Source organism: Ambystoma mexicanum, chromosome 13 (genome assembly GCF_040938575.1).
Source record: "Ambystoma mexicanum isolate Mex_15411 chromosome 13, UKY_AmexF1_1, whole genome shotgun sequence".
Lineage (NCBI taxonomy): Eukaryota > Metazoa > Chordata > Amphibia > Caudata > Ambystomatidae > Ambystoma > Ambystoma mexicanum.
In genome coordinates, this window is record NC_090938.1 from 363,037,190 (window position 1) to 363,061,292 (window position 24,103).

Here is a 24,103-nt window from a genome sequence, read left to right on the forward strand (position 1 = left end):
TGCATCAAGACCTATGGTCATTGTGCATTCCCACACTCCGACTACCCAGTCCACAGGTGATTCTGCCCCTACACACCAGAGCGGCGTAAGCCACTCTGGCTCTGCTCCACCTTTAAAGAAGAGGAAGAAGGGTTCTCTGGCACGACAGGCTGAGACCCCAGACACGGCTACACACTCCGGCACGTCAAGGAATCCTTGCTTTAATGACGCGGAACTTGATGCACTTGTGTCCTATGTGTCGGCACATAGCCACAAAATGCTGGTGACTGCAGGGCCCAAGACCACAACTGGTCAACGTAAGGCACACTGGCAGATCATTGCCGACCGCATAAGTGCTCTTGGATTTGTGTGGCGAACAGCTGATGATTGCTACAAGCGGTGAAATGACCTGAAACGCAGAGCAAAGAACAAGCTGACCTCAAATCATGCCGCTACACTGGTGACTGGCGGTGGGTCTCCACAAGAGGACAATGAACTAACTGAACATCATTCTGTTGCTGGGGCCTTCGTCACAGAGGAACAGATCCAAGGTGTGGGAGAACTACCTGATTATGATGCATTGTCCGGTGAGTGCCCATGCATGTGTGTGTAATGCATGTGTATGTTGTTTGGGTGACGGGTTCTGATTGAGTGCCAGCTGAGCGTGTGTGTGCCTGAGTGGTATGGGTCACCCATGTGCTTTAAACAAAACATTCAGTGGCCTTGGATTTGGGTGTGACAGTATCCCTTCTGCCCACAGTAGTAATTTAGCGCAACATTACGGCAGTTGCCCTTGAAGTGGCATCTTGCAACAACATTGTTTGTATTTTTCAGTGTTCGTTCAGGCTGATTGTTTCAATTCTCCCACTTTTGCTACGCATTCCTCAGCCCCATTGTCACATTTGTGACATGCTTCTGTCATTGATGAACCCCACATTGGACCACATGTGTTACCTTGTTAGGTGAATGATTTTACCATTCAGGCTGATTGAGTATTGGCCTGATCACATACATTTTTGGGGCCTGTTTGAATGTGGAACATGATAGTTGTTTCCTGTCATGTTGAAGTGCACAACCATTGATGTGTACATCGCCCTGCAATCACTGTATTTTTGTACACTGGATGTATTGCAGTGTGTGGCACATGCGTATTTTGTCACACTATGTAGCATTTTTCATCTCATCATGTCCATCTCACATGGATGGCTGACAGTACTCATTCACTGACATATGGATGTACTTGTGGAATGTGCCATGGCTATGGTACATGCCATCTGTGTGATGGCATGTGTCATGTATGTGTATTGGACATGCGACTCACACGCCAATGTGTGATGGCAGTGCTACCCAGCATGCAGCAAATGTGTTGCTCTTCCATCTTGGCGTCATCAGTGTCTGCCTTTTGCCTCCCCTTCCAACTCAGTGACAGTGCAAGTATGGGAGGGTTATAGTCATGTGGGACATGTGTAAATCATGTACTGGTTCTTTAGCTTGTCAGGCCTATTTGTGTGCTATTGTGCTAATGCCTGTTTCTATTTTTTGTTTTCTCATGTTTTTGCAGGGGATGACGCACTTGATGCTGTTGAGGTTGAGGAGATGGTGCAGACCCAGGAGGAATCTCAGGCACGACCGGGCACCAGTGGGGGACGTGGTGTGGTGGTGGGTGAGAACCAAATCTTGCTGCAGACCATTCTGTCCAGGGGTGTCTCTGGGTGCACCTCCCCAGACCTCTAGTGAGGTGCTGATTCGGATGATGAGACCTATGTGCCGTAAGTGTTTCTGGCAGGGATTATGTTCTGTCCAACCCACCTGCACCAGGGGTAAAACACTCTATGGGGATGTCAGTGTTGGTAAGTCTGCCTTTGGCGGTTATGGATGCAGGGTCACACTCCACAACATCTGATCCTGTTCCTGGGCCAGCAGATCAGAGGGGGAATGCAGTCCTGCAGCCTCAGGCAGTGCCGGCACAGCAAGGCGCAGATCGCCTTGCCCCAAACAGTTGTGGTGCCCGCCGACGCGGTGGCCGTACGCCACCAGGCAATACCGTATGGGAACAATCCATGTACGGTATGGCAACTCAACAGGCAGCATCAGTTGAGATGATGGCTCAAGCAATGGAGAGGGTGGCCACTTCCATTGTCCCCCCTGAAAGGCAGATGGAGCAACTACAGCAGGCAACAGACTCCATTTGCCAATCACACAGGGAAGACATGTTGGCGTCCAACAGGGACCGACGGGCGGCACTGGAGACTCTACGCCAATTGATATCAATAGAGTCCCAGGGCCACAGGGAAGCCCTGAGGGTAGAACTCCACCCCCTCAGGGAGACTCATGTTGACCTAGAGGCTTCCACTAACTTGAGGACAGAACAGCAGCTGGAGCGGCTCACACGTTCGCTCTCAGCTGTGATGCAGGCAACTCGGGAGGAGATCCGGGCATCACGTCAGGTGCTGCATGGGGATCTCCGCACTATAATCCTCCAGAACGAGACCTTCCACACCCTCATGCTTGCTGCTATGGAGGACCATACCAGGGCTTTGCGTGGGCTGCTTCCCATAGCACCACCACCTATTGATGCAGCAGCAGAGGGTGATGAGATCGACAGCAGCAGTTCTCCCACAATGGCATAGACGTGCAGGCCATGAGCCCATGGAGTTTTTTTTTGTTTTCCAACATCCACACAGGTGGCTGTTGGTGCGCACCCTGACCTCGGACCTCCTGGGTGGCCTCGCCCCCCGGCCTCCACATGGGCATTTTTGGTTTTTGATTTTTGATTTTTTTTTTACAGTATGTTGCCTTGTGTGGCTCCCGTGGGCATCCACTGTATTCCGGTTGGGCACATGCAGGCTTGTCCTGAGTTTGGGTTAGATGCTTGAGTTCGTGAGACACACACCCCTCCTGCTTCCCGTTTCCATGGGCTTGCAAAGGGTGTGCCCAAGTGACAGTGAATTACACAGTGATGTTGGACTCCCATGAGCTGTGTGGGCAGTCTGTAGTCAATACTGTGTATACATTCCTAGTGGATATTGTTGTTGTATTGTACACTGCATGGTGTATTGATATGTGAATGTGCATCCATGTCTTCCTCTACTTTTGAGATGGAGTTCATGTTGTAAGCAGTGCACTTACACATTTGCGTAGCAGCAACACTGTACAGTTGGAAGGGGTCGATGTGCTGGCATAATCAGGTTGTAAGACTACCACTACTTTAACTTAGTACTGTCATGTTTTTGCTATGTTTGAGGTTGTGTAGCTGCATTGTATTGTTGGTAAGTATTTGGACATGTGTGTTGTTAGTTCTACATTACTGGGAGCATATTGTGTGTGGCCAGTTTCCATTAGGGACACTGTACTTTGTGAAACTTGTGTCAGGTTTCGGGGATTACTTTGTTTGCTCTCACATAGCATGACATGCCATGGTGTGTTGGGTGGCGGTGCTGGGGACGGGTTGGGTGACATGGCACTGTTGTCATGTTCTATTTTGCAAGGGGGTAATGAATTTAGCAGCATAGAAGTGTGTCTTTTGATGACACAGCATTGGTGGTGTTTGTGTAGGTAGGGATGCACACAATGTAACACTTCCAGGTGACCAATCTCAGGCTAGTATGGTTGTGACAGTTGACTCTCCCTTATGTCATCATCATTGATTGTTAGCTGGTATGTGCCAGGGCTGTGTGCACTCCACAGGGGTTTGATTATAGGTGAAGTAATTAGCCACCAGCTGCGTACGGGCTGCCCCACCCCGTGCCCTTTCCCCTCCCATGCGCAGCAGCCGTGCATGTGGTTGGGGATGTGGGGGCACCACCATGTCCACCGGCAGGCCCCGGCGTGTTGCAACGTTGTGCAGGACACATGCTGCCACTATGATCCTGCACACTACTGGGGGAGCGTATAACAGCTGCCCGCCAGAACGGTCAAGGGAGCGAAAGCGTGACTTGAGGACTGCGAATGTGCGCTCCACTATTCCCCGGTTGCAATGTGGGCTGTGTTGTATCTTACCTCGGGTGGCGTGGTGGGGTTCCGAATTGGCGTCATCATGTGGGTGCTCAGAGGGTAGGCACTGTCCCCTGGGGAGGTGGTGATGGGTATCATTAGTGGGGTTGTGACATTACTCAGTATCTGACATGCATGCATGTACTGTGGCATTTATACTCACCGAGCAACCATGTATCGCCATGCCGCCCAGCTTCTAGGTCCCGGTTTAGGGTTGACATTCTGTAAATAAAACTGTCATGGGTGGACCCTGGATAGTTGGCATATGCTGAGGTGATGATTCCCTTGGCATCAAATACTACCTGCACGTTGATGGAATGCCAGTGCTTGCGGTTTCTATAGATGTGCTCTGATGCCCTGGGGGGACGTAGAGCCACATGGGTGCAATCAATGGCACCTAGGACTTTGGGAATTGTGCCACCCCATAGAAATCCTGGATGGCAGCCTGCCTTTCTGCAGGTGTTCTGGGCAGGTATATGTGCCTGCGGACTGATGGCAGTGCAGTCATGATGGCCAAGACCTGGTCTACGCAGCGTGACTGCGTGGAATGTGACACCCCCCCACTATAGCACTTGTCCGCTGAAATGATCCAGTGGCCAAGAAGTGCAGTACATTGAGGACCTTCTCCAGGGGGCTGAGTGCTTGGGAGCACAGTGTGGGTGATGTGAGGTCCTCCTCCCACTCACTCACCAGGTCGAGTATTAGGTGAGGTGGAAACCTGTACCTCCCATACACCTGGTCATCAGGCATCCCAAAAAGGATGGTTCTGGGTGTGAAAATTCTGGGCCTGACTATCCTTCTCCTCCTCCTGCGTTATCCCACGACCACTGCTGCTAGGAACGGTATATTCATCCTGGCGTCTGAGCTTGTTTGTTGTTTGTGCGCACTTTTATGCTGCGCGGGTCCACGTACGCCTGCTTCCTGCTGGCGTACGTGTTTCCGGATTAGCGCGTCTTTTTTGGTGCACGCGTTAGCCCCGTTCGATTCCATGAATACGTGTTTTGAACGTGTGTGTGGGCATTCCGCGCATTTGCCTCGTGTACTTCCCCCGTGACGCCCCCATTTTCACACGTTCCCCATTCTGCGTGTCACGCCCCCTGTTCCTCCTACTTTTGTTGTGTGCGCCGCGCTATGTGCGATTTCGCTGTGCGCGTAGCGCACGCTGTTTGGAGACGTGTGCGCCAGCATGCGCCACGCAGAATTTTGGCGCACATCCTGGGATTTACTCACGCACGAACTTTCATGAATCGCTGTGCGCGGGTTTTGCTGCGATTTTCGCACTGGCACTGCGATTCGCACGCTTTCGCACGCTTTCGCACGCTTGCGCCGAAAATGTCAGCGCACATTAATTCCATGAATCGGCCTGTGAATGTCTGTTCTGAAATACCATAAAACCCTATAAAGATTTGACAAGTTATTTGACATTGGGACAAGTGCCTTTCATACAGAAAAGCATACAATCAGAAAATGCGTTTTATTATTTGTAAATTGATTTGTAGCATAAATGAATAGTGTATATTTGAGGAATGTTTATGAAGGTCGTATCAGAACAGTGCTTTCCATCTGAAGGCACCTTTTTTCCCATAAGCTTCTCTGGGTTTCAGGAATAGAGAAAGAGGGCTCTAATAGTCTGGGATATAGGACACCTCTCTCTGATCACTCCTGTGCATCAATTCAGAGACTCTGTATCCTGCCTCCAGAAGTCACGCAGTGTGATCTTGGACCAAATGATCTCTGGGAAATTTCTCTTTTCCCCTCTTTGTTTTTCTGGGACATGGTCCAAGTAGCACAATTATCAAACTGTGCCATCATGATACTTTATTGTAAGATACTGAGCACTACTGCATAATAGAGTGACTTTCACCCATGCAGAAGCTCACTTCATGTATTCAGCCACTTTTTGTATCACACCAAAGAACAGTAAAGATATAATGCTCTAGATCAGGGACTGTCTTTTTTCCAGGTGTCACCTCAATGTATTTGTGGTGGTTTCTACCTGCCCTATTCCCCTTGGCATACTGCAGCATACTTATGCTGCAATACAATGAATGCCCTGGGCCCCTCAACAGTCCTGGAGATACACTTTCACTCATGGTCAGCAGAAGCTGCTTCTTAAATGTACTGCTTTTAATTGTCTCTGTTTTATTCATTTAGATGTTTAACATAAAGTAACTGTACATTTTAACTTGATATTGACTAGGTTTAAATGTAAGGAAAATCAATATTGTGGGGGGAATGAAGTGAATATTGATTCACATACATTTTATTTTAATTTCTACAATTCACATAATGATTATGAAACCTTTAGAGGTGAAGAAGCGCCTTTGGGTAACTGACTGGATTCAGACCATTGAAGAATGCAAGCAATATACTTATCCCTATTATATTCCATTGGATGGGAATCCTCTCCAAATGATTCCTGACAATATGACTACATTCCCAGACGCCCTTTGGAGACTTTATTTTCCCAAACATAAGAATTAACTTATTACCATACAATGAGATCCAGGGTTTGATAAATAAGCTCCAACACTATCTGAGAACTTGCCGTTTCTGTAAAACAAATGTGATAGAATGTCTTAGGCCCCTTCTAAGGTCTTCTCTTCCTGCTTCCAGTTGCCATTACTCATCCTCCACCCTGTGTTTGCCTCTCCCTACACCAGCCTTTACCTCTCATATCCCCTTTATTTAATGTTCCTCCGCTTCCTCTCTATTCTCTGCCTCCCTACATATTTCTCTAGATATATCTCTTCCATCTCCTAATCGTATCTCTCCAGATGTGTGTTCTTGTTATCCCCCACTTTTCCTCCCTCCACTTTGACCTCCTCTGCCTCCCTCTTGTTCCTTACTCTCCTCTCCTTTCTGCAGATGTTTGCTAATAGTCATATTACTCCCATACTACCCTCTTGGTTGGACTCACTTTTAAATTCCACACGGGAAGGTATTTTGTTCAAGGATAGGAAACCTATGGTAGCTGTATGAAACTCAGGAGCCCATACTCTGAATTTAATGGACTTGGATTGTCTAAAATGCTATCATGTGTATACACTTGTAACAAGGTATGTATGCCAATCTACTCATTAATGGTATATTTGGGTATTCCATCATCTTCATTTCAATCAGAAATTACGTCATAACTGCCACTAAGGGCAGTGCATCAATATATGGCTTATTTGCTTTTGGGCCATTGCTACAGAGCTCAAACAGGTGTTAATACTTATCCCACTTGTCATTTAGTCAAGTAACGTTGTAAACAAACACATTTTAATTAATAAAAAGCACATAATACATGTCTTCTTTTTACATTTGTTTTCAAATATGTAGCCGGCCGAATCTGTGGCTGTGAATGAAATAAGTGACAGTGAAGATTTAATTCCGATCAACAAATCTTCTCCTGAAAAGGAACATTGTAAATGTTTCATTGTGGTACATGGTTGAACCTGTGCCTTATTGTGTCCAAGAAATAATAACATCTAGCAGCAGTTGCATTGATCCCAATTACATTGAATGTCTGTTCAGAAATACCATAGATCCCTATTAAGATTTGACAGGTCATTTGACATTGGGACAAGTGCCTTTCATACAGAAAAGCATACAATCATAAAATGTGTTTTATTATTTGTAAATTGATTTGTAGCATACATGAATAGAGAATATTTTGAGGAATGTTTCTGAAGGCAGTACCAGAACAGTAATTTCCATCTGAAGGCACCATTTTTCCCATATGCTTCTCTTGGTTTCAGGAAGAGAGAAAGAGGGCTCTAATAGTGTGGGATATAGGACACCTCTCCCTGATCACTCCTGAGCAGCAATCCAGAGACTCTGTATCCTGCCTCCAGGAGTCACGCAGTCACACCTTGAACCAAATGATCTCTGGGAAACTTTTCTTTTCCCCTCTTTGTTTTTCTGGGGCATGTTCCAAGTACCACAATTATCAAACTGTGCCATCATTATACTTTCTTGTAAGATACTGAGCACTACTGCATAACAGAGTGACTTTCACCCATGCAGAAGCTCACTTCATGTATTCAGCCACTTTTTGTATTAGACCAAAGCGCAGTAAAGATATGCTCTAGATCAGGAACTGTCTTTTTTCCAGGTGTCACCTCAATGTATTTATGGTGAATTTGACCTGCCCTATTCCCCTTGGCGTACTGCAGCATACTTATGCTCCAATACAATGGATGCCCTGGGCTCCTCCACAGTCCTGGAGATGAACTTTCACTCATGGTCAGCACAAGCTGCTTCCTAAATGTCCTGCTTTTAATTGCCTCTGTTTCATTCATTTAGATGTTTACCATAAAGTAACTGTACATGTTAACTTGAGATTGACTAGGTTTACAGGTATGGAAAATCATTATTGTAGGGGGAATGAAGTGAATATTGATTCAAATACATTTTATCTTAATTTTTACATTTCACATAATGATCATGCAACCTTTAGAGGTGAAGGAGCGCCTTTGGGTAACTGACTGGATTCAGAACATTGAAGAATGCAAGCAATATACTTATCCCCATTATATTCCATTGGATGGGAATCCTCTACAAATGATTACTGACAATATGACTACATTCCCAGACGCCCTTTGGAGACTTTATTTTCCCAAACATAAGAATTAATTTAGTACCATACAATGAGATCCAGGGTTTGATAAATAAGCTCCAACGCGATCTGAGAACTTGCGTTTCTGTAAAACAAATGTGATAGAATGTCTTATGCCCCTTCTAAGGTCTTCTCTACCTGCTTCCAGTTGACATTATTCATCCTGCACCCTGTGTTTGCCTCTCCCTACACCGGCCTTTACCTCTCATCTCTCCTTTATTTAATGTTCCTCTGCTTCCTCTCTATTCTCTGTCTCCCTACATATTTCTCTACCACCTCCTAATCTTATCTCTCCAGATGTGTGTTCTTGTTGTCCCCACTTTTCCGCCCTCCACTTTCACCTCCTCTGCCTCCCTCTTGTTCCTTACTCTCCTCTCCTTTCTGCAGATGTTTGCTAATAGCACGGGAAGGTATTTTGTTCAAAAATAGGAAACCTATGTTAGCTGTATGAAACTCAGGAGCACATACTCTGAATTTAGTGGACTTGAATGGTCTAAAATGCAATCATGTGTATACACTTGTAACAAGGTATGTATGCCAATCTACTCATTAATGGTATATTTGGGCATTCCATCATCTTCATTTCAATCAGAAATTACTTCATAACTGCCTCTAGGGGCAGTGCATCAATATATGGCTTATTTGCTTTTGGGCTATTGCTACAGAGCTCAAACAGGTGTTAATACTTATCCCACATGTCATTTAGTCAAGTAACGTTGTAAACAAAAAACATTTTAATTCATAAAAAGCACATTATACATGTCTTCTTTTTACATTTGTTTTCAAATATGTAGCTGGCCGAATCTGTGGCTTTGGATGAAAAAAGTGACAGTGAAGATTTAATTCCGATCAACAAATCTGCTCCTGAAAAGGTACATTGTAAATGTTTCATTGTGGTAAATGGTTGAACCTGCGCCTTATTGTGTCCAAGAAATAATAACATCTAGCAGCAATTGCATTTATCCCAATAATATTAAATGTCTGTTCTAAAATACCATAGATCCCTATTAAGATTTGACAAGTCATTTGACATTCGGACAAGTGCCTTTCATACAGAAAAGCATACAATCATAAAATGTGTTTTATTATTTGTGAATTGATTTGTAGCATAAATGAATAGTGTACATTTGAGGAATGTTTCTGAAGGCAGTACCAGAACAATGATTTCCATCTGAAGGCATCTTTTTTCCCCATAAGCTTCTCTGGGTTTCAGGAAGAGAGAAAGAGGGCTCTAATAGTGTGGGATATAGGACACCTCTCCCTGATCACTCCTGAGCAGCAATCCAGAGACTCTGGGCCTCATTACACGGTAGGTGGTAAACCATGGTGCTATTAGCACCATGGTTGCCGCCGGTACCATACCGGTACAACCATGGAGGAAAGGGGAATTACCACCCCATTCTAAGGTTGGCGGGGCAGTAATTCCCCTTTCTCCATGGCCCTTCCCCATTCCCATTTTTTCCCCATAGGGCATAATGGGAATGGGGAAGGAGCTAATTACGGTACCGCAAATTGCGGTACCGTATTTAGCACCAAAGTCCCTTTGCAGGTCCCGACTTTAACGGCTGGTCTACACCAGCAGTTAAGGTTGTGTCCCTCAAAGGGACCTCGTAGTAAGGCGGTAAGGGTTAACGGTCACCGGTACCCTTACCGGTGACCGTTAACCCTTACCGGCTTCCGTGTAATGAGGCCCTCTGTATCCTGCCACAGTGTCACCTTGAACCAAATGATCTCTGGGAAACTTCTCTTTTCCCCTCTTTGTTTTTCTGGGGCATGTTCCAAGTACCACAATTATCAAACTGTGCCATCATGATACTTTATTGTAAGATACTGAACACTACTGCATAATAGAGTGACTTTCACCCATGCAGAAGCTCACTTCATGAATTCAGCCACTTTTTGTATTAGACCAAAGAGCAGTAAAGATATGATGCTCTAGATCAGGAACTGTCTTTTTTCCAGGTGTCACCTCAATGTGTTTATGGTGAATTCGACCTGCCCTATTCCCCTTGGCATACTGCAGCATACTTATGCTGCAATACAATGGATGCCCTTAGCCCCTAAACAGTCCTGGAGATGAACTTTCACTCATGGTCAGCACAAGCTGCTTCCTAAATGTACTGCTTTTAATTGCCTCTGTTTCATTCATTTAGATGTTTAACATAAAGTAACTGTACGTGTTAACTTGAGATTGACTAGGTTCACATGTATGGAGAATCATTATTTTAGGGGGAATGAAGTGAATATTGATTCACGTTCATTTTATCGTAATGTTTACAATTCACATAATGATCATGAAGCCTTTAGAGGTGAAGAAGCGCCTTTGGGTAACTGACTGGATTCAGACCATTGAAGAATGCAAGCAATATACTTATCCCATTATATTCCATTGGATGGGAATCCTCTCCAAATGATTCCTGACAATATGACTTAATTCCCAGACGTCCTTTGGAGACTTTATTTCCTCAAATATATGAATTAATTTAATACCGTACAATGAGATCCAGGGTTTGATAAATAAGCTCCAACGCGATCTGAGAACTTGCTGTTCCTGTAAAGCAAATGTGATAGAATGTTTTAGGCCCCTTCTTAGGTCTTCTCTTCCTGCTTCCAGTTGCCATTACTCATCCTCCACCCTGTGTTTGCCTCTCCCTACACCGACCTTTACCTCTCATTTCTCCTTTATTTAATGTTCCTCTGCTTCCTCTCTATTCTCTGTCTCCCTATATATTTCTCTAGATATATCTCTTTCTCCTCCTAATCTTATCTCTCCAGATGTGTGTTCTTGTTGTCCCCACTTTTCCTCGCTCCACTTTGACCTCCTCTGCCTCCCTCTTGTTCCTTACTCTCCTCTCGTTTCTGTACATGTTTGCTAATAGTCATATTACTCCCAAACTACACTCTTGGTCGGACTCGATTTTCAATTCCACACGGGAAGGTATTTTGTTCAAGGATAAGAAACCTATGGTAGCTGTATGAAACTCAGGAGCATGTACTCTGAATGTAGGGGACTTGAATTGTCTAAAATGCTGTCATGTGTATACACTTGTAAAAAGGTACGTGTGCCAGTATGCTCATTGTCAGGCTGAGAGGTCCTGTGTCCGCGGAAGCTGCTGAACCCCCGACAATCCCCCTGAAATGTAATTCCCAGAACTAGTTTTCAATTCAGCTCTGTTAACTACACCCCAAAGGGAAAGGGGGAAGTGGATAACAAAACAACACCAGGCAGACTGCGTCAAGGCTAATCAGAGCTGAACCTGCAGAGGATATAAGCAAAGCAGATACAATTCCTTTATTTACTTACTAACCTTATGAATGGGAAAACATTAAATCCTTAACTAATATTTAAGACTCATACCTGGTTCTTCTCTTGAAATTTCTTTGAGAAAATTATAAGAAGCTGAAAGATCTCTCTTACTTGAGACTCATGAAGTAGATAACAACTTCTTACTTTAGGTCATTCTGGAAAGGGAAAGCTTAGTTCATTGTCTCTTTTCCAAAATGCACAGATCTCCAGATAGATTGTTTAATATAGATTCTTTCTTATTTTTTCTTTCAAAACTGTCCAAAACTAAATACACCTCTGTTGAGTTTTTAATCCTTGAAGAATTCACGTGCGAATAATGTCCATACAGATGAGCTTCTCGTTGAAATCTTCCTGGATTGAAGAACGCGCGCAAAAAGTTCTCCAAAGAACGAATTCACGCGGAAGAAAAAAGGACACGCGCTAGAAAACACACGCGCAACAATAATCTCACGCAGTTCTTAGATTACGCGTCAGAAAACACACGCGCTCATTAGTTCACATGCGAATAAAAGTCTTTAGCGCCTAAAATCACTAGCGCTGTAGAAAACACGCGCAAATAAAACGCACGCGATTCCCAAATCCACGCGCTACGGAACACCCGCACTGGAAAACACACGCGCACTTAAATAAACACGCGATTCTCAAATTCACGCGCTCCGGAACACCCGCGCTGGAAAAAACACACGCGCAATAGGAAAACGCACGCGATTCTTAGATCCTCGCGCTACAGAACTCTTGCGCTAGGAAAACACACGCGCACTTGAAGTCGCACGCGACAAACAGATTCTCCCGCTACCACGCTGGGAAACTCGCGCGCACTTGAAGTCACACGCGACCAACAGATCCTCGCGCATCCGCGCTTGAAGACACACGCGCACTTGAAGTCGCACGCGACAAAAAGATTCTTGCGCTACCGCGCTTGAAGACACACGCGCACTTGAAATCGCACGCGACAAACAGATTCTCGCGCTACCACGCTTGAAGACACACGCGCACTTGAAAAGTTCAATAGTACTAGTTCAAAAAAAATAACTTTTCTCAAATGCTTTCAAGGAAAATGTCATTGGGGAAGAACAGAGTTACTGTACAAATAAAGTCACTTATCTCTTGAGCGAATTCATAAAGATCTTCGGATTCTCATGTCTTAAAAATCGAATTCCTGTTCACAAATGTCTTCTCCCGGAACCCCCAAGAAAGTAGCCGCTCAACTGCTAACACCTGAAGGATAAAATCCACCAGGCCCAAGTCTAAAGCAGGAGCAGCCACTAAACACGTCCTCTCAGATGGGGTTTTGATGATGAAAGGCACAGAGTGACAGTTTAGAATGTTCATTGTTGTTGAGCATTGTCTTCCAGCCAATCAGAGCTGTCACTGTGAGGCTCCATCTTGCCTTGGGTTAGAACCAGGAGTCTGAATCAGCAAGTTAAGGCCTAACCAACTATAATAGAAAACTTCCCACCCACACAAAACTAATCTAAAAAGGATAAATAATGAAAAGGAAACTTAAATAAGAGAAGGAAACCTGACAGTACCCCCCTCCTAATGCCCAGTCTCTGGGCCTATCTTGTGTGGTTTTTTAGCGTGAAACTTCGCAACTAATCGGGGGGCATGCACATCAATTGAATCTTCCCAAGATCGTTCCTCCGGTCCATATCCCTCCCAATCAATCAAATACTGCAGTCTTCCCCTCACTTTCCTAGAATCCAAAATTTGTTTAACCACAAATTCCTCAGATGAATCCTCCAAAATCACAGGGGAAGGTGGTGTTCTAAATCTAGTTCCTGAACAAACTGGTTTTAAAAGACTAACATGGAAAGTGGGATGTACCTTTAATTGCTTGGGTAATTTCAATCGTACTGCCACAGGATTGATGATTCTCTCTACCTCAAAAGGGCCTACAAATCGTGGACTGAACTTATTCTTTCCCTTAATTTTCAGGTATCGTGTAGAAAGCCAAACTAAGTCTCCCACCTTATATTCAGGACCAGCCTTCCTTCTCAAATCTGCACACCTTTTGTATTTCAACTTGTTTTCTCCCAGTACCTTTTTTGCTCTATCCAAGTTATTTTTCATTAGCAACAAACGATCTTCCACTCTAGGATTCCCTGAATCCTCCAACACCTCAAAACTCAGAAAGCGAGGATGAAACCCCCTACCCAAAAAGAAAGGGGACATAGAAGTAGCATCTTTACCACAATTGTTGTAAGAGAATTCAGCCAACCACACCAAATCCACCCATTCCTCTCTAGCTTGTAAGTAACACCTTAAAAACTTCTCCAATTCTTGATTTACTCTCTCCACTTGTCCATTACTCTCCGGATGATATCCAGAAGTCAAACTAACTTCCACTCCAAGTTTCTTACAGAAAGCCCTCCAGAATTTTGAAATAAATTGAGATCCCCTGTCAGAGATAACTTGGCTTGGGAGTCCATGTAGTCTAACTATACCTTGCAAAAAACTATGAGCCAATTTTTCCGCGGTAACCTCTCCCTCCATTGGTAAAAAATGTGCTTCTTTCGTAAGAAGATCGACCACAACAAGAATGGTAGTACAACCTTTATCTTGAGGGAGATCAACTATGAAATCCATAGAAATAGTGTGCCAAGGACGAGGAGGAACAGGCAACGGCTCCAATAAACCATGCGGCTTCCCAACTTGACTTTTTGCTTGTGCACAGACTACACAAGTTTTCACAAAGTTCAATGTGTCTTGGCGAATTTTTTCCCACCAAAAATTTCTTCGAACCAATTCCAGAGTTTTTCGGAAACCAGGATGTCCAGATAAAATGGATTCATGACAATTTCTCAAAACCTTTTCTCTTAACATTTCAGTAGGTACATAAAGCTTGTTATCAAAATAAGGTAGATCGTCTTTCAAACTTCTGGCTGGATCCAGTCTCACCCACTCCTCCATCTTCTGCAAAGACATATTCTGACGAACTTCATTCAAGAAATCCATTTCTTTAATGGCTCCGGCTAACAAAAAACGTTCTGGAGCAATAATAGGTTCTGGTTCTAGAATCTCTCTCTCCTCACTTCCAGGAAATTGGCGGGATAACGCATCAGCCTTTTTGTTCTGACTTCCGGGTTTAAAAGTCACAATGAAATCATAATCGGCAAAGAATAAGGACCAACAAAGTTGTCGTGGAGACAAAGTTCTTGCAGATTTTAAAAACAATAAATTTCGATGATCAGTAAGGACTGTTACTGTATGTCTTGCTCCTTTTAGAAAATGTCTCCATTCTTCAAAAGCTGACTTTATTGCTAATAGTTCACGATCAGCAATTGTGTAGTTCACTTCAGCAGCGGAAAACTTCCTAGAGAAAAAAGCAACTGGATGTATTTGACCAGTAGTTTCATTCCTTTGAGAAAGCACCGCCCCCAACGCCAAATTTGAAGCGTCTGCCTCCACAAAAAAAGGTTTAGAGAGATCAGGATGAATTAGAATAGGACTAGAAGTGAATCTTTGTTTTAACTCTTGAAAAGCTTTTTCTGCTTCAAAGTCCCAGTCAAATTTCACTCCTTTTTTCAAAAGTCTCGTTATAGGAGCAACCAGCCGAGAAAAACCTTCAATAAATCTCCTATAAAAATTGGCAAACCCTAAAAAACTTTGTATTTCTTTAACCTTAGTAGGAGAAGGCCATTCAAGAACTGCTTGCACCTTTTTAGGATTCATTTCTAAACCCTTTGGTGAAATGATAAAACCTAAAAACTCCACAGAATCTGTATGGAATTGACTTTTTTCCAATTTGGCAAACAAATGGTTTTCTCGCAGCTTTTGTAAAACTAAGCGCACATGTTTCTGATGTTGATCCAGGTCCGAAGAGAAAATCAAAATATCATCGATATACACCACAACAAAAATATCCAGGTATTCTCTAAAAACTTCATCAATAAAAAATTGGAAAGCCGCTGGAGCATTACATAGACCGAATGGCATAACTTGATATTCAAACAGCCCAAACCTGGTCTTAAACGCTGTTTTCCATTCGTCCCCCTCCTGCACACGTACAAGATGATAAGCTCCTCTCAAATCTAATTTAGAAAAAATATTTGCTCCTTGTATTTGATTAAGCATTTCCGAGATGAGAGGAAGAGGATACCGGTTCTTAATAGTGACTTTGTTAACTGCTCGATAATCTATGCAAGTCCTAAGCGTGCCATCCGGTTTTGGTACAAAAAATAAAGGAGAGGCCGCCGGTGACTTAGAATGACGAATAAACCCTTTGGCCAAATTTTCCGACAAATATTCTTTTAAATAATCATTCTCTTTCTCAGTAAGAGCGTATACCCTACTACTAGGCAAAATTGTTCCTGGCTCCAATTCAATTTTACAATCAAAGGGCCTATGAGGTGGTAATTCTCCTGCCACTTTCTCATCAAATACATCCCAAAAATCTTTGTAACACTGGGGAAGTTGGCCCACTACAGCTCCCACATCATGACACCCAATTCCAGTCTCAGCCAGAAAACTTGACACAGAATTACTTTGTTTTACATCTTCCCCTAAGAGACTTCCTGTAAAGCAATTCTCCTTACAAAATTCTGACTGCATGTCAATTGTTCTAGCACTCCAATCAATCAGGGGATTATGGAGAGTAAGCCAAGGCATGCCCAAGATGATCTTCAACAAAGGAGCATCAATTAACTCAAATGAAATTATCTCTTTGTGACCTCCTGATAACTCCAAAGTTAAAGAACCAGTTCTATGAGTAATTGGCCCCGAAGATAGATACGTACCATCAACAGCCCTAGCCTGCTCCACAACCTCCTTCTGAATAATTGGAATTCCCAAAGATTTTGCCAACCCCCAATCCATAAAATTTCCAGTGGCACCAGAATCAATTATTACAGGCCCATTTCCCTTACATTCCAACTCAAAAAATAAGGATACATTTACGGTTATATGGGGAACCGCTGTCTGCACCGTATTGGCGATCTGTTGTACCTTGACTGCGGAGGAAGAAGTCTTCTTGGGGGTGTACGGACAATTTCCTAAAAAGTGACCACCTCTTCCACAATATAAACACAGATTGTTTTCTCTCCTCCTAGTCTTTTCTTCCACTGTTAAAGGACCTCTGATTCTAGAAGATGGATTATTTCCTTTGAATCTACTCTCTACTTTAGGTTTATCAACTCTAACAAAAGACTTGACTTCACTCCCACCATGACGCCTCTCTGCCTTCCTTTCACTCAAACGAAAGTCCAATTGAATAACCAAATCAATCAGACCTTCACAAGTAGAAGGGCGTTCAACGACTCCAGACAATGCATCTTTTAACTCATCTCTAAGGCCCCGATAAAACAACGAAGCCTGCTTATCCTCGGGCCACTTACTTTCTAACACAAGGGACTTAAATTGTGTTATATAAGCAACCAAGTCTCTATTTCCTTGCTTTAGTTCTAAAAGTTCACCATCCACTTCCAAAGATAACTGTCTTCTATCAAACATCTTTCGGAATGTCTCTAAAAAACTAGTGTAGTTTCCTAAAACCGCACTCTTCTGACTCACCAACAACCCAGCCCAAGAAGATGCCTCTCCAGAAAGATAGGACAACATAAAAGTTATCTTAGAAGCATCCGATGGAAATAATTCTGGTCTGCTCATAAAATGTAATTCACATTGTGTCAAAAACACCCTAAACCTCTTATGATCCCCATGATAACGTTCTGGAGGCGCCAAAGGAACTGGCATAATTAAACTCCTTACCCCTTCTGTCATTGGAGGCGCTCGTTGTATTGGTGGTAAATGATCTTCATCTTCCCTTTCTAACTCTGGTGGAGAACCAGCGCCCCCTGAAACCTCATCCTCTCTCCTTACTCCCCTGTGTTGGATTTGTGTAACCTTAACACTCAAGTCATCCACCTTTTGACTAAGTAATGCATTTTCATCCCGAGATATTTTCAACTCCTCCCTTAACTCCCTGATCAAAGATCCTAACATCTCCATGGATTCGTCGGGGTTCATGACAGCTCGGGCGGACTAAATTATAGGCCTTTCATTCTGTCAGGCTGAGAGGTCCTGTGTCCGCGGAAGCTGCTGAACCCCCGACAATCCCCCTGAAATGTAATTCCCAGAACTAGTTTTCAATTCAGCTCTGTTAACTACACCCCAAAGGGAAAGGGGGAAGTGGATAACAAAACAACACCAGGCAGACTGCGTCAAGGCTAATCAGAGCTGAACCTGCAGAGGATATAAGCAAAGCAGATACAATTCCTTTATTTACTTACTAACCTTATGAATGGGAAAACATTAAATCCTTAACTAATATTTAAGACTCATACCTGGTTCTTCTCTTGAAATTTCTTTGAGAAAATTATAAGAAGCTGAAAGATCTCTCTTACTTGAGACTCATGAAGTAGATAACAACTTCTTACTTTAGGTCATTCTGGAAAGGGAAAGCTTAGTTCATTGTCTCTTTTCCAAAATGCACAGATCTCCAGATAGATTGTTTAATATAGATTCTTTCTTATTTTTTCTTTCAAAACTGTCCAAAACTAAATACACCTCTGTTGAGTTTTTAATCCTTGAAGAATTCACGTGCGAATAATGTCCATACAGATGAGCTTCTCGTTGAAATCTTCCTGGATTGAAGAACGTGCGCAAAAAGTTCTCCAAAGAATGAATTCACGCGGAAGAAAAAAGGACACGCGCTAGAAAACACACGCGCAACAATAATCTCACGCAGTTCTTAGATTACGCGTCAGAAAACACACGCGCTCATTAGTTCACACGCGAATAAAAGTCTTTAGCGCCTAAAATCACTAGCGCTGTAGAAAACACGCGCAAATAAAACGCACGCGATTCCCAAATCCACGCGCTACGGAACACCCGCACTGGAAAACACATGCGCACTTAAATAAACACGCGATTCTCAAATTCACGCGCTCCGGAACACCCGCGCTGGAAAAAACACACGCGCAATAGGAAAACGCACGCGATTCTTAGATCCTCGCGCTACAGAACTCTCGCGCTAGGAAAACACACGCGCACTTGAAGTCGCACGCGACAAACAGATTCTCCCGCTACCACGCTGGGAAACTCGCGCGCACTTGAAGTCACACGCGACCAACAGATCCTCGCGCATCCGCGCTTGAAGACACACGCGCACTTGAAGTCGCACGCGACAAACAGATTCTCGCGCTACCGCGCTTGAAGACACACGCGCACTTGAAATCGCACGCGACAAACAGATTCTCGCGCTACCGCGCTTGAAGACACACGCGCACTTGAAAAGTTCAATAGTACTAGTTAAAAAAAAATAACTTTTCTCAAATGCTTTCAAGGAAAATGTCATTGGGGAAGAACAGAGTTACTGTACAAATAAAGTCACTTATCTCTTGAGCGAATTCATAAAGATCTTCGGATTCTCATGTCTTAAAAATCGAATTCCTGTTCACAAATGTCTTCTCCCGGAACCCCCAAGAAAGTAGCCGCTCAACTGCTAACACCTGAAGGATAAAATCCACCAGGCCCAAGTCTAAAGCAGGAGCAGCCACTAAACACGTCCTCTCAGATGGGGTTTTGATGATGAAAGGCACAGAGTGACAGTTTAGAATGTTCATTGTTGTTCAGCATTGTCTTCCAGCCAATCAGAGCTGTCACTGTGAGGCTCCATCTTGCCTTGGGTTAGAACCAGGAGTCTGAATCAGCAAGTTAAGGCCTAACCAACTATAATAGAAAACTTCCCACCCACACAAAACTAATCTAAAAAGGATAAATAATGAAAAGGAAACTTAAATAAGAGAAGGAAACCTGAAAGTATGCTCATTAATGGTATATTTAGGCATTCCATCATCTTCAATTCAATCAGAAATTAGTGCATACCCACTCAGCTCCCATTCCATACATCTGAACTGTGCAACTGTTGGGCTTTTCCAACTAACTATTTCCTTGTCCTGTTGAGCTTATAAGCTCATCACAGTTCCAATGGGCATGCATGGTACTGACTAACAGCAAATCCTGAAAACGAATATTGCTCACCAGTCACATGCTGGTACATTTTCAGGTTAATAAGCAGCTCACCAATGTCCACAAACATGAGCATTTACAAACATTTACTATACTCAATGCTTTTATCTTGAAACACTACAGGCCATACGTTAGGGAGCACATTGAGACTGTATGGTAATTCTGGCATGCACAGCCCACATGTGTTTGAGTAGAATGAAGTTTCTGATGGATTTCACTATATCGGCTCAGAGGCCACTATATTGGGGAATGCAGTGGCCCCCCTGTCCTAAGGCATCCCAAAGCAAAACCCATATTCTCTGCAAAATGATTGACTCACATTAGGTTATTTACAGCAGTGCTTTATCCAAAACAGTATTCCTGTGGCTGAGTTCAACAAACTACAGCAGGCAGTAAAGGGGTTCTGGCTATAGACGTAACATACATAAGCTGAGCTCCTGCAACACGTTTTCCATTGGTTGTCTAATTAATGCAAGAAAGCAATAAGAGAGCAAATCTCATTGAAGAGTCCATGGACTCACCTTTTGGTGGTGTCTGCTTTGCTTGAGTAATTAAAAATCTCCCTAAGTGTAGTCTGCTACAAAACAGTTAGTAGGGAAGAATGTTGTGCCAAATCACTAAGCTGTTTCAGGTTGAAATGTGACATAGCCTGAGAAATTATTAGAATTTACACTTGTCTAAAATATGAGTGATGCACATAAATTGAATGCTCTATTAATAAGTGTAACTTAACAATGTGTACTGTATGCTCAATGTGTGTGCTGCTCATGCCTAACTTACCAAGGGACTTGCAATAGACCTCACTTTCAGTAAAGTAAAATGGGGGCATTTGACTAGTTCAATGTGTTGCTTGTTTGGTCAAACTTGGGTACTGCAATGCAATGTTCATGAACAATCATATATATATATAGATGACAACTGTATTCCCAGATAAATCATAATTCAATGTTTACACTAATTGCACACCTTGATGAGTTAAACATTAGTGTGAGAACGTTTATTTTCATAACTGCCACTAGGGTCAGTGAATCAATATATGGCTTAGATGCTTTTGGGTAATTGCTACAGAGCACAAAAAGGTGTTAATATTCATCCCACATGTCATTTAGGCAAGTAACGTTGTAAACAAACACATTTTTATTAATAAAAATCACATTATACATGTCCTCTTTTTACATTTGTTTGCAAATATGTAGCTGGCCGAATCTGTGGCTGTGGATGAAAAAAGGGACAGTGAAGAAGATTTCATTCCGATCAACAAATCTTCACCTGAAAAGGTACACTACAAATGTTTCATTGTGGTACATGGTTGAACCTGTGCCTTTTTTTGTCCAAGATATAATCACATCTAGCAGCACTTGCATTTATCCCAATAACATTGAATGTCTGTTCTGAAATTCCATATATCCCTATGAAGATTTGACAGGTCATTTGACATTGGGACAAGTGCCTTTCATACAGAAAAGCATACAATGATAAAATGTGTTTTATTATTTGTAAATTGATTTGTAGCATAAATGAAAAGTTTATCTTTGAGGAATGTTTCTGAAGGTAGTACCAGAACAGTGCTTTCCATCTGAAGGCACCTTTTTTCCCATATGCTTCTCTGGGTTTCAGGAAGAGAGAATGAAGGCTCTAATAGTCTGGGATATAGGACACCTCTCCCTGATCACTCCTGTGCATCAATCCAGAGACTCTGTATCCTGCTTCCAGGAGTCACGCAGTGTCATCTTGGACCAAATGATGTCTGGGAAACTTCTCTTTTCCCCCTCTTTGTTTTTCTGGGTAATGTTCCACAATTATCAAACGGTGCCATCATTATACTTTCTTGTAAGATACTGAGCACTACTGCATAAAAGAGTGACTTTCACCCATGTAGATGCTCACTTCATGTGTTCAGCCACTTTTTGTATTAGACTAAAGAGCGGTAATGATATGATGCTCTAGATCAGGAACTTTCTTTTTTTCAGGTGTCACCTCAATGTATTTGTGGTGGATTCTACCTGCCCTATTCCCCTTGGCATACTGCAGCATACTTATGCTGCAATAAAATGGATTCCCTGGGCCCCTTCACAGTCCTGGAGATGAACTTTCACTCATGGTCAGCACAAGCTGCTTCTTAAATGTACTGCTTTTAATTGCCATGGTTTCATTCATTTAGATGTTTAACATAAAGTAACTGTACCTGTTAACATGAGATTGACTAGGTTTACAGGTATGGAAAATCATTATTGTAGGAGGAATGAAGTGAATATTGATTCACATACGTTTTATTTTAATTTTTACAATTCACATAATGATCATGAAACCTTTAGAGGTGAAGAAGCGCCTTTGGGTAACTGACTGTATTCAGACCATTGAAGAATGCAAGCAATATACTTATCCCTATTATATTGCATTGGATGGGTATCCTCTCCAAATGATTACTGACAATATGACTACATTCCAGACGCCCTTTGGAGACTTTATTTTCCCAAATATAAGAATTAATTTAGTACCATACAATGAGATCTAGGGTTTGATAAATAAGCTCCAACAAGATCTGAGAACTTGCCATTTCTGTAAAACAAATGTGATAGAATGTCTTAGGCCCCTTCTAAGGTCTTCTCTTCCTGCTTCCAGTTGTCATTACTCATCCTCCACCCTGTGTTTGCCTCTCCCTACACCGGCCTTTACCTGCTGGGTATTTTGTATAGATTTGGGCCTAGTGGTATTTTCTTACCGCCAAAAATGAAAATAATTCAGTAATAATCACTCTTTGCATTCAGATTGGATTTGGTATATAGTACTACAGTATATATACATTATTTCAGCACACAGATACATTTAGTGATATACATTATGTTGGTATGCGTTATTGGTGGTATTTCTGGTGAGCATAATTCCTTTGTTTTATATGTGGCCACAATATCCAGAACCCCTTATTTTTGTTTAGTTTGTTCGTGTGATCACTAGAGAGGGCTCAGGCTTGCATTTCAGGAACACCACATTTTCATTTGGAGTGCCACCATGGGCTGTTCTCACTGACTTATCTACGACAGCGAGCTAACATGTGGTATTCATCACCAATTTATCTACATCAGTGAACTATGTCCAGGGCCTCTCTTTCTGCTGACTCATGTACCTCCAGCAGCAGGCTATTTCATTATGTTATTATTATGTTCCGTTCAAAAAACACACACACTCATATACTGAATGGAATCGTGCACACAGCTACCGCCAGGTCTTATTTTTAGCTACCTTAAAAATGACAATTGCACTGTCTAAACATCTTCCCATATTATCACTGCTATAATGGTAGATGCACAAAGAAAAGAGAAAAATAAAACACACTACCCGTCTAATTTCAGATATTTTTGTGTATTATAAAAATTGCATTTCAACACAATCTTACTCTTTTTACAGAAATAAATGGAAATTGCACAGCAACAACATTATCTGTAACAAAATGAGAAGAGAGCGGCGAGAACATATTCAATTTTCAACATTAAACATGTTGATAAAACACTGGAATTCCCTCTTCTACTCTGACTGAGTAGTTTCGCACACATACACACTGCCCCCGCACTCTGCAATATAATTACCAAGCCTGTCCAGCATGTGAAATTCTTCGGCTGGTCGCCTTCTGGAAGTGGCTCAATGCTCCCTCTTAATTCACCCCAGCAAGGACGAGCATCTGTGGTCACTCAAACCGGGGCTTATTGACTGTAATTCCCAGTCTCTGCAGCAGTGCACTGGGATCTGCTTTTTTCAATCAGGAAACTCCCTAGCCACCAGCCAGGTCTTTCTCCGAGCTGTGTAAAATGTCTTCTAACTCTTTTCTTCCCCGAGATTCTACAGGAAAACTCTTGTTACCTCCCTTAATGTGACGTGCATCCAATAAAATCCATCATGTCCTATACTCCTACTTTCAACAATGGCTTGGCTTATACAGTTGCAACTGTAACAAAACTGATTTCCTGCTTATTCGATTCTTTGCTTCCTGCAAATACTGTGGACAGAGCACAGATAGAAGCAAAGAGACAAAAAATCTGGATGCACATTTAAAATGACTTTCAGAGCCTGTCTTTTCCATCTCATTTTGCACTGGGGAACACATTATATTATTAATGAGTTAGAATCGTGTTAGTATTGTTCATGAGGTTAGTTCATTAATCCTCAAATGTGTCTCCTGCAACAGAGGAATTTCAGGTGAAAAAAAAATATATATGCTTTTAACTGTGAAAAAATTTCTTTGCATTTTAGATGTA

The 24,103-nt window shown here is 42.7% G+C and overlaps 1 protein-coding gene across 3 annotated transcripts in view; it reads left to right on the top strand.

Annotated features, from left to right (window-relative positions):
• Positions 1 to 24,103, top strand: part of LOC138520143 (protein IWS1 homolog A-like) — a 721,593-nt gene that overhangs the window by 256,689 nt on the left and 440,801 nt on the right. For 2 of the 3 annotated variants that reach the window (XM_069632629.1, XM_069632631.1), the window contains 2 exons: positions 9,370 to 9,447; positions 21,050 to 21,130. In XM_069632629.1, coding sequence (XP_069488730.1) covers positions 9,370 to 9,447; positions 21,050 to 21,130 — 159 coding nt within the window. Of the gene's footprint in view, positions 1 to 7,296; positions 7,373 to 9,367; positions 9,448 to 21,049; positions 21,131 to 24,103 lie in introns of all 3 variants that reach the window. The other variant, XM_069632628.1, reaches the window with a different exon arrangement.